This window comes from Equus quagga, chromosome 1, assembly GCF_021613505.1.
Source record: "Equus quagga isolate Etosha38 chromosome 1, UCLA_HA_Equagga_1.0, whole genome shotgun sequence".
Lineage (NCBI taxonomy): Eukaryota > Metazoa > Chordata > Mammalia > Perissodactyla > Equidae > Equus > Equus quagga.
Genome location: NC_060267.1, coordinates 76,921,353 through 76,936,055, shown reverse-complemented (window position 1 = coordinate 76,936,055; position 14,703 = coordinate 76,921,353). Strand labels below are relative to the sequence as shown.

The 14,703-nt window shown below is 56.9% G+C and overlaps 1 protein-coding gene across 5 annotated transcripts in view; it reads left to right on the top strand.

Annotated features, from left to right (window-relative positions):
• The window catches only part of WHRN (whirlin), an 85,439-nt gene that overhangs the window by 24,478 nt on the left and 46,258 nt on the right, over nt 1-14,703 (top strand). For all 5 annotated transcript variants that reach the window (XM_046646103.1, XM_046646094.1, XM_046646084.1 and 2 more), the window contains exon 3: nt 7,410-7,535. In XM_046646103.1, the coding sequence (XP_046502059.1) occupies nt 7,410-7,535 (126 nt within the window). The remainder of the gene's footprint in view (nt 1-7,409; nt 7,536-14,703) is intronic.

Sequence of the window (14,703 nt, the reverse complement as noted above, 5' to 3'; positions counted from 1 at the left end):
ATTTCACTTAGTCTGATGTCCTCAAGGTTCATCCGTGTTGTGCATGTGATAGAACTTCCTTCCTTTTTTACGGCTGAATAGTATTCCACTGTAAGGATAGACCCCATTTTGTTGGTCTGTTCATCCATCGACGGACACTGGGCTTCCGTCAGCCTTTTACTGCTATGAGCATGAGTCTACAGATATTTCTTTGAGACCTTGCTTTCAGTTCTTTTGGGTACTTCTCCCGGAAGTGGAGCTGCTGGAGCATATTATAATTCTATTTTTAATAGTTTGAGGAACCCACCGTGCTGTTTTCCATAGTGGCTGCATCATTTTATATTCCCACTAACACCACCCAAGGGTTTCAATTTCTCCACATCCTCACCAACGCTTATTTTCTGTCTTTTTGATAGTAGCCATCCTAGTGGGTGTGAGGTTTTTCTCTTGCGAATCTTCACATTGGACCTTTGTGCAATCCTTTAGTGGAGCAATGACAGTGCCCAAGGTCACACAGCTGGGCGGTGGCAGCGTTCAGGGACAAAGCCAGATCCGTCTCTTTCTAAGCTCTCCATCCTAACATTGGCCCATGCCGCCTCCCCAGTGGGGGAACCCAGAGGAGGCAGGTTGCGGTGTCCCAGTGAATCATCAGTCCAGGGAAGGGCTTGTTCTGGCACGTTCCATGAGACCCGATGTGATACGTGTCCTGTGAAAGGGACAGAGAGACTGACGTGGTGTGCAGAGGAGGGAGAGCTTTGGGAAGCCTTCTTGGAGGAGGCAGCATTTGGAGTTTGCCACGTGGCAGTGGGAGGGAAGGTGGTCCAGACAGAGGGAACAGCACAACAGTGGAGGGAGGTTAGAAAGAGCAGGATGGCTGTGGGAACCCCAGCTGGTGCTGTTTGTGAAACGAGGTTGGAGAACAGTGGCTGCGGGGCTGGGGTGCCAGGCTGGGGGGTGGGGTGTGTGTCCGGGAACACTTTTTCCTCTGGGCAGCGAGGACTCTCTGAGTGTTCTCCTCGCTGATGGGGGACCAAGGGCGAAATCGATTCCAGGTTTGCAGAGATCTTTACAAGATGGTGAAGAGGAAGGGGGGCGAAGCTCATTTTCAGGAGGGGTGGGACCAGTTGGAGTGAAAGCAGAGACAGAAAGAGCCTTTGGAGCCAGTAATGATGCTTCTGGATCTAGTCAAGATGACCCTTGAAGGTGGAAAATAAACCCGGGGGGAGGTTCCGGGGCGCTGAGGGCCCTCGCTCTGCGTGGATTGTCAGAGGGAAATGTTCTCGAGCCGGGGGCGGGTTCCTTTTAAATTCCTTGAAATGGGGCTGGTTTGAGGTGGATTCTGAGGCTGGGAGTGTGGCCGGAGAGAAGGCAGGCCGAGCGAGGGGAGGGGGCTGCGTCAGGGTGGAAGGGCAGGGGGCCCACGGTGGCCTTTGGGGTGGAGGGGTGAGCCTGTGTTTCCAGATCCCTCTCTGGCCGGCCGCCTCCCCGCTGACCTGCCTCTAGAGTCTGAGTTCCAGGTGCCTGTTCTGGGCTCTGCCTGCCAGGAGGGGTTCGGCGGGGCCCTTGCAGGACGCCCACAGAAACACAGGAGGGCTCTCAGAAGCCTTCTTTCTCTGCTTCTGTGTTTCTGTCACCCCTTTTATTGGAGAGGGGTTATGAATCATGTGACGGATGCCGGTCACCAGAGTGATGGAGCCCCAGCCTCCCGGCGGGTCGCCTCTGTACTGCGGGTTTTTAGATGTCAGTATGGTTTCATGAAATCGTTTGCCTCCTAAGCCAAACCTATGAAGTATTTGCAGATAGTATCAATATTCCCATTTTTCAGATGAGAAAATAACGGGGCAGAAAGGCTGAATGCGTTACCCCAGGCCACACAGACGGTGAGCAGCGGGGCGGGGTCGTCCTCAGACCCTAAGGCCTGTCTTCCTTACCTTCGGGTGCGTGAGTGGGGAGAGCCCCCTGGTTCCTTCGGTGTCCCCCGGCTCTGTCCCTTTGGGCCCTGGCTATGCACAGCTTCCGTGGATGCTCCCTCTGGCTAGAGTCATGGCACGGCCTGACTGCTCGTGTGCCAGTGATCTGGTCAGCATCTGGGATCCCCTCAGAGGAATGTTGGGGCAGGAGCAGCCATTGGCAGGAGTCACATGCCCCTTACCGCCCCCTATCTGGGTTGTTTTCCTGTGAACCAAGGGGCAAGTCTTATTCCATGGTGGTGTCTCTGGCCTCCGGCCCCCACTCCAGGCTGGCAGTCAGGCCCTGCTGCAGCCACGGCAGCCCCCCGAGTTCATGTGCCTTCAGCAGCCGCAGAGACAAGATGGGACCCAGCCTGAGACAGAAGGAGCAGGGGCTTTGGGACTAAGTTTGAAGCCTGCTGTGTAAGAAAAACCTCCAGCTCTCCTCCAGTTTCTCCTTCACTGTCACACCACCACCCCGCTCACAACGGTCTGACACCAGATCTGGGGGGGGGGTTCCCCCCGCAAGCACTTCTGCAACACCAGCGGGGCATCCTACCATTTATCTCAGTTCTGACGCCCTCTACCTGGAGACGGCGTCAGATCCCTCAGGTTAAGGGCTCGGTCCCTCAAGGCTGCCCCCGCCCCCACTTCGGATGCCGCTCGCAAGCCTAAGTTGTGACCTATGCTTCTGACCAGTCAGCTGTAAATCTGGGGTCCCCACGACGCCCTCCTTGAGTTCAGTTAATTTGCTAGAGCAGCTCACAGAACTTGGGGAAACTGTGTCCTGTTTACCAGTTTATTGTAAAAGGGTGGGATAAAGGATACAGGTGGACGTGCAGATGGGAGAGATGCGCAGGGCAGAGTAAGTGGGAAGGGTGTGGAGCTTCCGTGCCCAGGGATGGGGTTGTACAACAAGACAGCAAGGGAGATGGCCGTGCCTGACTCCAGGTAGGCTGTGCGATCCTCATTTCACGGATGGGGAAACTGAGATGGGAGAAGCCATGGGCCTGGCCCCACAGTTCCCAGAATAAAGGGCAGAAGCAGGATTTGAACTCAGGCCCCTGGGGGTCAGTTTGGCACACTGGTTAAACGCCTGGGCTCTGCCAGCTGTCGGCTGCGTGACCTTGGCTGCGTCCTTTCAGCCCTCCAGCCTCAGTTTCCTCATCGGGAAAGTGGGGATAGTAAGAGACACCATGGAGAAAGAGAGAGGCTTAAACAAAGTCCTGTGACGTGCCGAGCACCCGAGACTTGGGAAATGGTACACTGAGTGAGCAGTTAATTTAGTGAGTTATTATTATCTGCATATTGTTAGGGGGCGTGGTGTTCTTGTCCCCGTGCCAGGCTGCCCCCACAGCTTAGTTTCCGTTCCCATCGGTGAGTTTTGTTTCCTGCCGGATGCTGCTTGAATTTCCAGCAGGTGGTTGAGGCAGCTCGCCCGTGGTTGGTGGGCCTGTTACTGCCATCCTGTGATGAAGACCCCCTCTGAGTCCCATGGCAAGGATTTATGAGGAGGTTTGTTTTCCACTTCAGTCTTTAGAGGGGGCTGCTGCAGACCATCTGGGTGGTCCGGCGCCCCTCTTGCTCTCTCCCCCCACAATCTTTGTGTCCTGGAGCTGGAGGGACCAGGTCGGGTGGGGACGGGGGGTAGGGACTGACCCCAGGTCACCCAGGGAGCTGGGCCAGAGCCTTGGCGTGTAGACCCCAGCCAGGCCCGGAGCAGGGGTCCGTCCAGCTTCGAGGGGGGAGCTCCCACAGTGTCCTCGGCCCACCTCACTCACCTCCCCAGGTCTGAGCCCCCAACCCCCCGAAGGTACACGCCCTCCTCTGCTGTCCCCCTCCCCCACAGTCTTCCTAAAATAGGAATCTGAACCCATCTCCCTCCCGCTCAAAGCCCAGGGTTCTTGGCCTGGCTCACGGCCCCACACAGGCTCATGTCATCCACCCCACCTGCCCTCGTCCCCTCCCCGCCACACGCCAGCCAAACAGAACACCGAGGTGACCCCAGGGGGCCAGGTTCCATCCTGTGTCTGAGGCTTCACACGTGCTCTTGCCCTGCCGGCCCCCAGCAGCCTGCAGGGCTTGGTGGTCCTATTTCTGGAAGGTTCTGCCTGAGGTCAGGCTCTCAGGAAGGGACTCTGGGACCAAGATTTCCCTGGAGGAGGTTTACAGGAGAGAGCCCGTGTTAGCCAGAATGGTGACTCCCCAGAGACCTCCACCTCCTAATTCCTGGAACCTTGAGGATGTCACCCTCCATGGCAAAAGAGACTTGAGATCGGGAGAGTCTCCTGGAATATCCAGGTGGGCCCAGTGTCATCACAAGTGTCCTTATAGAAAGGAGACGGAAATGTCAGAGTCAGAAAAAGGTGACGTGATGCTGGGAACAGAGAGAGAGACGGGAAGATGCCACCTGCTGGCTTTGCAGATGGAGGATGGCGCCATGAGCCAAGGAAGGCAGGTGGCCTCTAGACGCTAGAAAGGACCAGGAAACAGGTTCTCCCCAAGAGCCTCTAGAAGGAATGCAGCCCTATGGACCCAGGGCTTCTGATCTCCAGAACTTTTAAGCTGATAAATCTGTGTTGTTTAAAGCTGCTAGATTTGAGGTCATTTCTGACAGCAGCGAGGCAGTGCTGTCGTAACTGGGGTCAACGTTGGTGATGGCAGGAGGGACGCAGACCTGGGCAGAGGGAGGAGTGGGCTGCGACGCCATCACGGCAGAGGCCTCGGCCCGTCCCACGGGGGCTCCGGGGCGGGGGTGGCCCTGCAGAGCTGTCCTGAATTCAGGCAGGGGTCCAGCTTTCGCCACCCGCCCCGATCTACTAGTCGTTGGATGGGAGCTACTCCAGGCAGGGGTGTGACCTCAGGTGGGGCAGGTCCAGGAGGCACTCAGCTGTGAGCCAGCAGCAGCCGATGCTCCCAGCCCTGGGGCGCGTCCCGAGGGCAGGGACCCAGTCAGCTTCTCCTCTGACTCAGGCTTGGGCTCCCTTAGCGTTTGGATGGAATACCAGCGACAGCTCGTGTCTGCAAGGCCGTCCGGGCCTGTGAAGCAGCCCAGGTTCCTTATCTCCCTCCTTCCTCCCAGATCACACCTGGGTGAGCTTAGCCGATGGCTCACCCGAGAGGGCCATTTTGGAGATAACCACAGTAATAGTCAGTGTTTTCTGAGTGCCTCTGCTGTGCATGTACACTTCTCACCGCTCCACCTAGAGGGACCCATTCATCCCTCCCAACAACCCACTGAAGGGGGTGCAATCATTTCCCCATTTAATAGAAGAGAAAGCTGAGGCACAGAGAGGGACAGTAACTCGCCCAGGGTCACACAGCTGGCAAGGGGTGTTGCCGAGGTTAAATTTCGAGTCTCGCTCCGGAGTCTACACACATCGTCACCTCCCAAATTCACAGATAAGCACGTCATTGGGGCCTGGGGTGTGCCTTGAACCCGGGTCACCTCAGACCTGTGCTGGCCCTAGCTGTGTGGGGGCAGGAGAGGGCACATTGCAGGGGCTGGGTTGTTGTTCCCGAGTCTGACCTCAAGCGCCCTCACAGCCTGCTGTTTCCAGAACATCCATCTCTGACGCTGCTGGGTGACTGCTCGCTGCTCCCCCGAGAGCTCCGTGGGCCCTCGCGGGTGCTCGCCTTTCTAATGCGATCGTCCTGTCTGAGGAGTGAATCGGGAGCCAGCTCTGGCCTAAGGGGGCTGGGGCCACCCCCCTGGGCAGCACTGCCTGGCACTGTCCCGCCAGGGACGGGCCCCCCGACATGCCGCACAGTCTTAGGACCAGACCCCATAGAGTCACTCTGTCTGTTGAGCTCTCTCCCCACAACGGTCTGCCAGCCAGTAGGAGTCCGCTGTGCTTGTGTGGCCTTGTCTGGTTTTGTCACGCACAAAATGGAGCCAGCAATGGCTAATATCTATCCAGCATTCACTGCGGGCCGGAGACTAGCCTCCACCTGTCTCAGTCTGATCCGCTCCACAGTAACCGTACACGACACACACTGTTTTCATCCTCATTTTACAGGTGAGGGGGCTGAGGCACAGACAGGTTAAGTAACTTGCCTAAGGTCACACAGCGCGACCCCCCACTGTGCAGTTTGGACTTGCGTCTGTCCTCTTCACCCCCTCCACCGTAACCTCCAGGGCAGAGAATGAAGTGAGATAATATACGTAAAAGGCCACTTCTGTGACCAATACAGATAACTCTATATAACAGCCCTGGATAACTCTTAGCGGAATGGCTTTTTGGAGGTAGAAAGCTGGTTGGATGGCGTCCCCCCTGACATTTGCCCTCCCCTGATGCCCCCAGGCACCCCCACCGCCCCCTCTTCCGTGAGCAGTCACACTGTGCTCTCTTCGGGTTTCTTACGTGTCCCTGGGTCTTAACTTGTTGCAGGGTGTTTTCTGTCCTCTGGGGGTAGGTCCCAGCTGCTCTGGCCCTGCTTCTTCTTTGTCACAAGTCCCCCTTCCATTTCCGGAGCACACTTAACCTGCCGGTTCCTTCCCGGATCAGCCCCCAGCCTCCCCTGCCCATCCTCCCCGGTCCCCCCACACCCCCCAGCACCCTGGACGTGACCGTGCTGCTCCCCTCTGAGGCCCCCAGCCGAGCTTGCTCCCCCACCGCCGAGCGGTGACACCTGTTGTCCCATGTCCCCGAATGCCCCTCTCGCACCAGCCTGCTCAACTCCTGCTCACCCTCCCATCTTGTCAGAAACGTCACTTTCTCCAGGAAGCCCCGCCCCCAAGCACTCCCACCCCCGTCTGTACCATTGCCCTTCTCTGCCCACAGGGCCCCCGAGCCGCCCCGTCACGCCCAGATCGCGCTGTCCCTGTGTACCGGTCTCTCTGCCCCTCTGGACTGTGAGACCCTTGCGACCAGGACCGTGTCTGGGTCATCTCGGGGTCCCCTGGCTTGGCAGCGGGTCTGCACTTAGTGGGGGCTCCCTGTGTTTGTAGAACGAGGGGGTGATGGAGCAGCATCCTCTGGTCCCTCGGGGTGGGTGGCAGAGCAGCAGGACCCTGGGGAGGCAGGAGACCCCTGGGCTGGCAGGATGGTGGCACCCCGAGCCCGGACTCAGCCTCCATCCCAAGGAGGGAGAATGGAAGGTGGGGAGCCTGGGGCCTGAGCCGGCACGCCCTGACCAAAGGGTCCAGGGAGGGGCGGCCCCCTTGGTATAAGAACACGTGGAAACCAGAAGCATCCAGGCGTCTAGGATGTCAGCATCAGGGCATCCCTGGAAGTCCTCTCCTGCAGCGCCTTCCTTCTACTGCACGTGTAACAGTGGCCCAGAGGGGGAGAGCCGCTTATCCAAGGTCACTCAGCAAGTTGGAGGCAGCGCTGGGGCAGGGGGTGGGAATGTCCAGGACACCCTGCAGGCCCCGGTCGGGGGTCAGTGTGCCCTCCAGTGTGTGGGAGGGGCTCTGCAGCCCTCCTGCCCCCAAAGCTCCTCCAGGCCTTTGAACGCTGCCTCCTCTCCCTCCTGCAGGTGAACCTGGTGCTGGGGGATGGCCAGTCCCTGGGCCTCACGATCCGCGGGGGAGCTGAGTATGGCCTGGGCATTTACATCACTGGCGTGGACCCGGGCTCCGAAGCAGAGAGCAGTGGGCTCAAGGTGAGAGGCCCCGACGCCCATGGGAGGGACAGGGAGGGGCGCCCGGCTGCAGGCGTGTGGGGAGGGAGGGAGAGATCCGGGCCTGGGGCTCTTTGCAGCTGATGTGAGTCAGACTTCCAGCCGAGCAGTCAGCGCGGAACCCTGAGGGGTGGTCCCAGGTGGGGAGCACCCCCCCCCCCGCCCCCGGGGCCATGTGCCTCTAATTTGTGGTTCAGAGTGAGCAGCGGGAGCCACCCCCTGCCTCCTGCGCCCCGAGGTCTCCTGGCTGTCCTCTCCCAGCTGTGGTTTGCAAACACTGCTGATGGCCTACGGTGGCCCTGACCTTGGGGTTTGTGATGGTGCGTGGAGAGGGGACAGGAGAGCCGTGAGCTGGGCTGGGGTTGCGCGGGCAGCTTCGGGGCTGGCATTCGACCCAGGGCAACCAGCAATTATTGAAATAACATCGTTAGCTTGCGTTTGAAAGAGGGCTGTGTGCTGGGCATCCGTAAATGACTTCACGCGGATCATCTCACAGAGCCCTCATGCCATGCCACGGGGCAGGCTGTTGTGACCCACATTGTCCAGTTGGGTAAACCGAGGCACGGAGAGGTTAAACAGACTCGCCCAAGGTCACACAGCTGGTGGGTCGCAGAGCAGGACTGGAGCCCAGGCAGTCTTAATTCCAGAGCCCACGGTCTTAAACGCTCCATGGTCCCACCCTGCTGGGGAGGCCCGGGGACTTGCTCAGAGCTCCGGGGGAGGAGACAGTGAGTGAGGCAGCGAGCGACTGCCCACGAGGATGCTGGACCAGGACGTAGATCACCTGAGTAAATGGTGGCGGGTGTTTGGGTTCAATCCTGATGCCAGGGGTCTCAAGGCAGCATCGATGTGGAGCGGTGACCATGGGCACAGGTGGCATTTGCGCCAGGCCTTGCGGGGTAAAGGGGTGGGGAAGAAAGAGCCGTGCGGTTTGACTGTGGGCGACTAGGTGGGCGACTAGCCCGCGTGTGAGGCCGGGAACAGAGCCCAGGATGAGATTGTGTCTTTGTAACGAGGGGCCTTGAATGTCCCTCTCTAACGTGGGCAACCTGACTCTATGCAGAGGAGAAGAAAAGCGCGTGGTGGGTCAGAGCGGCGGAAAGGAGACCCCCAGCCCCGAGGTGGCCGACAGGCTGGAGTGGAAGAGGGACGGGGTGTCCTTCGGCTTCTCTTAGGGGATACGACGTAGTGGGAAGAGCTCTGCATTTGGGGTTGGGAAGATGGGGTTCAGATCCCAGCTTTTCTGCTTTTCTTTTAATAGCCCTGTGACCCTGGAGACTGCCTCCACCTGTCTGAGCTTCTCTTCCTTTTCCCCGATAATCATAAAAAATAGCATCTCTTTCTCAGGGTTACTGAGAAGATGAAAGGAGGAGGGAACTGGCGAGAACATTAATAATAAAGGTGCAGTGTGTTGAGGGTGCTGTGGACGGAATGTTTGTGTCCCCGCAAACTCATATGTTGGGTCCCTAAGCCCCACGGTGAGGTGGGGCCCTGGGGGTGCTCAGCTCATGAGGGTGGAGCCTCATGAAGGAGATGAGTGCCCCTATTAAAGGGACCCACATTGCTCCCAGCCCTCTTGCCATCACGTGAGGACACGGGAAGTCGGCTCTGCAGCCCACAAGAAGGTTCTGCCCAGAACCGGACCATGCTGGCACCCTGACCTCAGACGTCAGGCTCCAGATGTGAGAAAGAAATGGCTGCTGTTTCTAAGCCGCCCCGGCTGGCAGGGGGACTTGTCACAGCATCCTGAGCTGACTCAGATAGTCTGCTCCTGGCCAGGTGCTTTCTGTGTTGTCACTGAAGCCTCACCACGGCCTGTGACAGCGGGGTCTTTCGTCAGCCGGTGCACAGCTGCAGGATCAGAGACTTGGAGAGCTGCACAGCCAGTGCAGGGCAAAGCCGGGGTCCCCAAGCCAGCATCCTGGGGCTCCCAACCAGGCCGGCCGGGCAGGGCGTAGATGCTGCACACGTGCTGGTTGGGTCTCGTGGATTCCGGAACGCCCTGCCTCTCGGGTTTGCTGTGCCCTCAGCAGGTGGAGATGCTGACTTGGTTGAGACTCCAAGAGGAAGCCATGTCGTGGGATTCTCTATGCAGATTGTGTGAAATAATTTTATTTCGGAATAATTTGAGATTTACCGAGAAGTTGCCAAGACAGTCCTCATTTATGCTTCATCCAGCTGCCCCTGATGTGAGCATCTCGTATAAGCACGGTGCGTTTGTCAAAACTGGGAAAATAACGTTGGTGCAATACCATTAAACCAACTACACGCTTTATTCAGAGTTCCCCAGTCTTTCTACTAATGTCCTTTTCCTGTTCTGGGATACGGTGCAATCCAGCATACGCCCCTGCCTGAGCCTGGAAGCTGTTTTAATTCCATTTATTTTCCCCCAAAATTGAAAAAAAAAATTGAAGCCAGTTTCTAAACAAAGTGCTTTTTAAAAAAAATTATTTTGTTGAGGTCATAATGGTTTACAACATTGTGTAGTTTCAGGTGTACATTATTATTTATCAGTTCCTGTACAGACTGCGTCATGCTCACCACCAATGGTCTGATTTTCATCCGTCACCATACATATGTGCCCCCTTACCACTTTTGCCCGCTCCCAACCCCCTTCCCCTCTGGGCACCACTAATCTGTTCTCTTTGTGTAGAGGGTTTTTGTTTGTTTGTTTGTTTTTCAAGCGAGTGAGGAGATTGGGAGGAAGAAGAATGGGGGCAGAGAGAAAGAGATGGAGCCGGAGGGAGGGTCTGTCCTAGAATGCTTGCTGTGCGGGGCTGCGATCTGACCTACAGGCAGGATGCAGCTTTGGCTCTGAGCTTCCTGGCAGCCAGCACAAAGAGGGAAGCAGGTCAGTGACATCTGTAAGATGAAAACAGACCAACTGTGCCTGGGAAGCCCGGTTATTCCTCTTCCTGAGGCCTGAGAGCAATTTTCCTCTGGTCCCTCTTAGAGAAGATGTTGTGTGATGCCATAAACAGTGTCCTCAGTGGCGGGAAATGCATGAGCAGGTCCATACTTTGTTGATGGTGAATCCGTTGTGATTGGATCCGTGTTAAGAGAAGGGGAGAGGGAGCATGCGAGAGAGGATATGCTAGGGCCTGAGAGATCGAGCAGGCCCCTCTCTCTCTCTGATTATGGACGGTGGTGGCTTTTACTGTCATGTTACCCACTCACTGAGCAGTTACTGTGTCAGGGACTGTGCTCATGCTTCACATTAGCTTACTTTTTTTTTTTTTTTTTTTTTTGGTGAGGAAGATTGGCCCTGAGCTAACATCGGTGCCCATCTTCCTCCATTTTGTATGTGGGACGCTGCCACAGCGTGGCTTGATTAGTGGTGTGTAGGTCCGTGCCCAGGATCTGAACCTGCAAACCCTGAGCCCCAAAATGGAGCACATGAACTTAACCACTAAGCTACCAGGCTGGCCCTATCTTACTCATTTTTGCAACAGTGTATGAAAAAGGGATGTTCTTATCACTGTTGTAGAGGAGAGGCTGATTCAGGAGCAATGGTAGGCAGCTAGCTCAAGGTCACCCAGCTAAGAGGTGCGAGACTCAAACTCATGCGAGCACTCCCCAAATCCGTGTTCTTCACTGCTACGTTCCCCAGCTCCCCGTGGGGAGGCAGGAGGCTTGTGGAGTTAAAGGTCACATTCCTTCGAAGTCACAGCTGGGATTTGAATGTAGGCGTGACGGAACCTGGGCTCGCCTGGTGCAGGGGAGGGCAGGAGCCCTGGGATCTTGGCCCTGCCCGGCTGTGTGAGGGTGGTGTGGCCTTCCCCTCTCTGGGACTCAGCATCTCTTCTCATCCTGCTCGGTGAGAAGTTGAACACTCGAGCTCTGTGATCTCCGAGGTTTTCTCCAAATCTGCAGGTTTTCCAGCCTGAGAGGGCCCGAGGGTGCCCAGACACCAGGAACATGCTCCATTCTCCTTCATCTGCGGGCTCCCGTGTCCACCGAGAGATGCCGAAGTAGGTAACCCGCTGGCGGATCCCTCTTTTGTGCGAAAGGAAGGACGGAAGTGGACGTTACAGGTGGACACTGGGTGTCCATGGCTGCCCCTCCCTCCCCTCCTTCCATTTAATGGGGGAGTATGTCCTGAGGACTCCTGGGTGCCAGGCACTGTGCTGGCCCTGTGCCTGCTGAGCTGAGCAAGACAGAGCTAGTCTCTGACCTCCAGGAGCGTACTTTCGAGTGGGAAGACGAAGGGGAAAACTTAGCACCTGTTTGTTTCGTTACCATCGTGATAAATACCAAGGTGGCCAAGCCTCTGCAACCGTGTGACTCTATAATAGGGGAGACCGGCTCTGGTCTTGGATATCCAGGAGGTCTTCCGGGAGGAAGAAACTGTTCCATTGCAGTTTTAAAGAAGAGAAGAAAATTAATGGTGTGAAAGAGGAAATGAGAATTGCAGGCAGGAACAACAGCCCATGCTAAGTCCCTGGGGTGGAAAGAAGTGTTCCAGGATGCAGAGGAGGGCCAATGAAGCTGAACGCGGAGAGCCAGGCCGGGAGAAGGTACCCGGTGATGCTGACGAGGCGAACAGAGCCAGATCACACAGGGCGTGTCCTTTCACCCAAGACTGCAGCCGGGAAAGGATGCCCCAGGTCTGCAGTTACTAATACGGAAGGGTGTCGCTGGTCCATTATTAAGTGGGAAGCGCAGACCGCAGAACCACACGTCTGACAGTATCTCCTTCGTGTTGTACACGTGTGCAAACAAACGCCCAGAGAACATCTACGCCGACATGGACCAAAGCCTCAGCAGTGCTTGTCTCCAGGTGGTAAGATGACGGAGCAGTTCCAGTCTGTTCTTCACATCCTCGTGCGGGGTCTGAATGGAGCCAGCATTCCTTTTATAATCATGGAAATGGCAACAATAAAGCCATTTCCGCTTTGAAACAAGGCAGAGGAAAAACATTCTCTGGACATTTCCCCCGTCACTTTAGCTTGCGTCTCAGTCGCAGGCCATGGGAGGCGTCATTTGCTGGTAAAATGCCCGCCTTCAGTGAAGTCCTTTCCGTCTTCAGTTCCCACCTGGGTCAAGCGTTTTACATTCCGATGTTTTACTTCCCCCTGCAGGGTCCCTCGGATCCGCTCACCCCTGCCGGCGCTCCCTGGGGCGTCCAGGTCTGATTAATTCCACTTATTGCCAGCGCCCTTTTACCGGAATCGGGCACATTGAGATGAAATGAAGGGGCTGCGCTGTGTGGGTGGCAGAGCCAAGAACAGGCTGTATTTGTAAACAGGGCTCCTTGCTGCCGGGCAGAACTTTCCTGGGGTGAAAATGCTGCCTTCTGCCTGGCTTCGGGCCGCTCACTTAGCTCCTGGGGCCCGGGGTGGGACCATCCACACTGCTGGGAGGAGAAGCTCCCGGAGCAGGTCAGGCACCCTCCAGCGTTCACCCTCCCTGGGGGTTCCTGGGGGCCCTGGGCCTCCCCCACCCTCCCGGTTGGGGCCGACTCCCCTTTGGCATTTATCTTTAGGCCTCTCTTATTTCCCTGCACCTGCCCCCCGGCTTCCAGCCCCACCGAAGAATGGATCTTGTTTGTTCCTTTAAGAACAGCCCAGAGTGGCATTTAAACATAATGGTAGCTATTATTGCTATTTATTAACCAGTTATTATGAATCCGGCGCTGTGCTAAACACTGTAGCTACATTTTTATTCAGTCCTTCCAATAGCCCTGTGCAGGGCATTCATAGTGCCTTTTAGTAGATGAGCAATGGAAGCTCAGAGAGGTGCAGGAACTTGCTCAGGATCACACAGGGATCCCAGGCCTAGCCCCTCAGGCCCCCCAAAGGCCACCGGCTTTGCTCTCCCACCTCCCTAGGACCCTAACTTGAACAACTATTGAAAGAACGCAGAGAGAGGAAACGAAGGACTGTGGTCTCTTAGAAACCAGCACTTCTGAAGCCCAGTGTGGTGGTCACAGATCCTGCCTGGCCCCAGGCCGTCCCCGCTGTGGTCATCCCAGGGTGGGAGGCGCTTTTCATTTCTGCCGGAGGAAGCCAAGCTGCTTTCCTGGCTGGGGTTCCTTGGAGCAGGATCTCTGTTGCAAGATGTGCCACTTTCGGGGTCACCGCTGTGCTGCTTGTGGCTATGGGCCAGGCTGTGGAGTGTCTGGGGCAGAGTCAGTGTCCCAGTGATGGGGGATGGACTGCCGCTCTGCACACCTGCTGGGCATTGCTGGGGGCCCACGCTGTGTGTCGGCTTCACTGGGGAACCCAGCAGGGCTGGGCTGACCCCTCCGTGGACCGGCTTTTCCAGGGTCTGTTCTCCCACCCGGCCTCTCTAGACTGAGCTGGGGCAGCACCCCTCTGCTGACCCCCACCAGGGTGCAGGGGATCTACACGGGTCATCTCTGCACCCTCAGCCCGGCTCTGGGAGGCAGGGACCCTTCACCCCATTGTAAATTGGGTGCATTCATTTAATGGCCGTCTCTTCTCCCAGATGGTGGCTGCCTGAGGCAGAGAGTGGATGTTCTTTACACGCTGTGTCTCCCAGCCCAGGACAGCGCCTGGCACACAGTAGGTGGTCAGGAAATATTTCTTGAATGCAGGAGGGACTGTGGCCGAGCAGGGCTTTTTGCCTCCAAAGCTCCATCTTGACCCGTGTTGCATTTGCATCTGGGCCTGAAGGCGGCACAGAGCCTGCATTTTTTGAAGGAATGAATCTGACTAAGAAGTGTTAGTGGTTTTGCCCTCGCCTGGGCTGTGGGTCAGACCCCTTTCCCCGAGACGCCTGCCTTCGTGTTGCAGGATGTGGAGGAGCGGCCGTGGGCGCAGCGAGGTTTGCTCATCGCAGGTGTCCCCTGGGCATTCGCGGCTACCTTCAGCTCTTCGCTGATGGACGGTAGACACCAGGAATCGATTTACACTCACAGGTCCAAGCCCCCAACCTCCCATTTTTCCCGTGGGAAGACTGCGGGCCAGCAGAGGGGCCAGGACTGGCAGAGGGTCCTGGGGAGATGGTTCCGGGTCTCTGGACCCCCAGCACAGAGCCCCTTCATTGTCAGGCAGTCTGATCTTGCCTGCTCTCTGTGTTTCCACGCTTCCCTGAAATAATTTTGCTGGGAGACGAGAACAAGGCTGACACTGTCCAGAGCTGCTTTCTGCTTATTCTCCTTGGGGAAGGGGGGTGGCTGCTACAT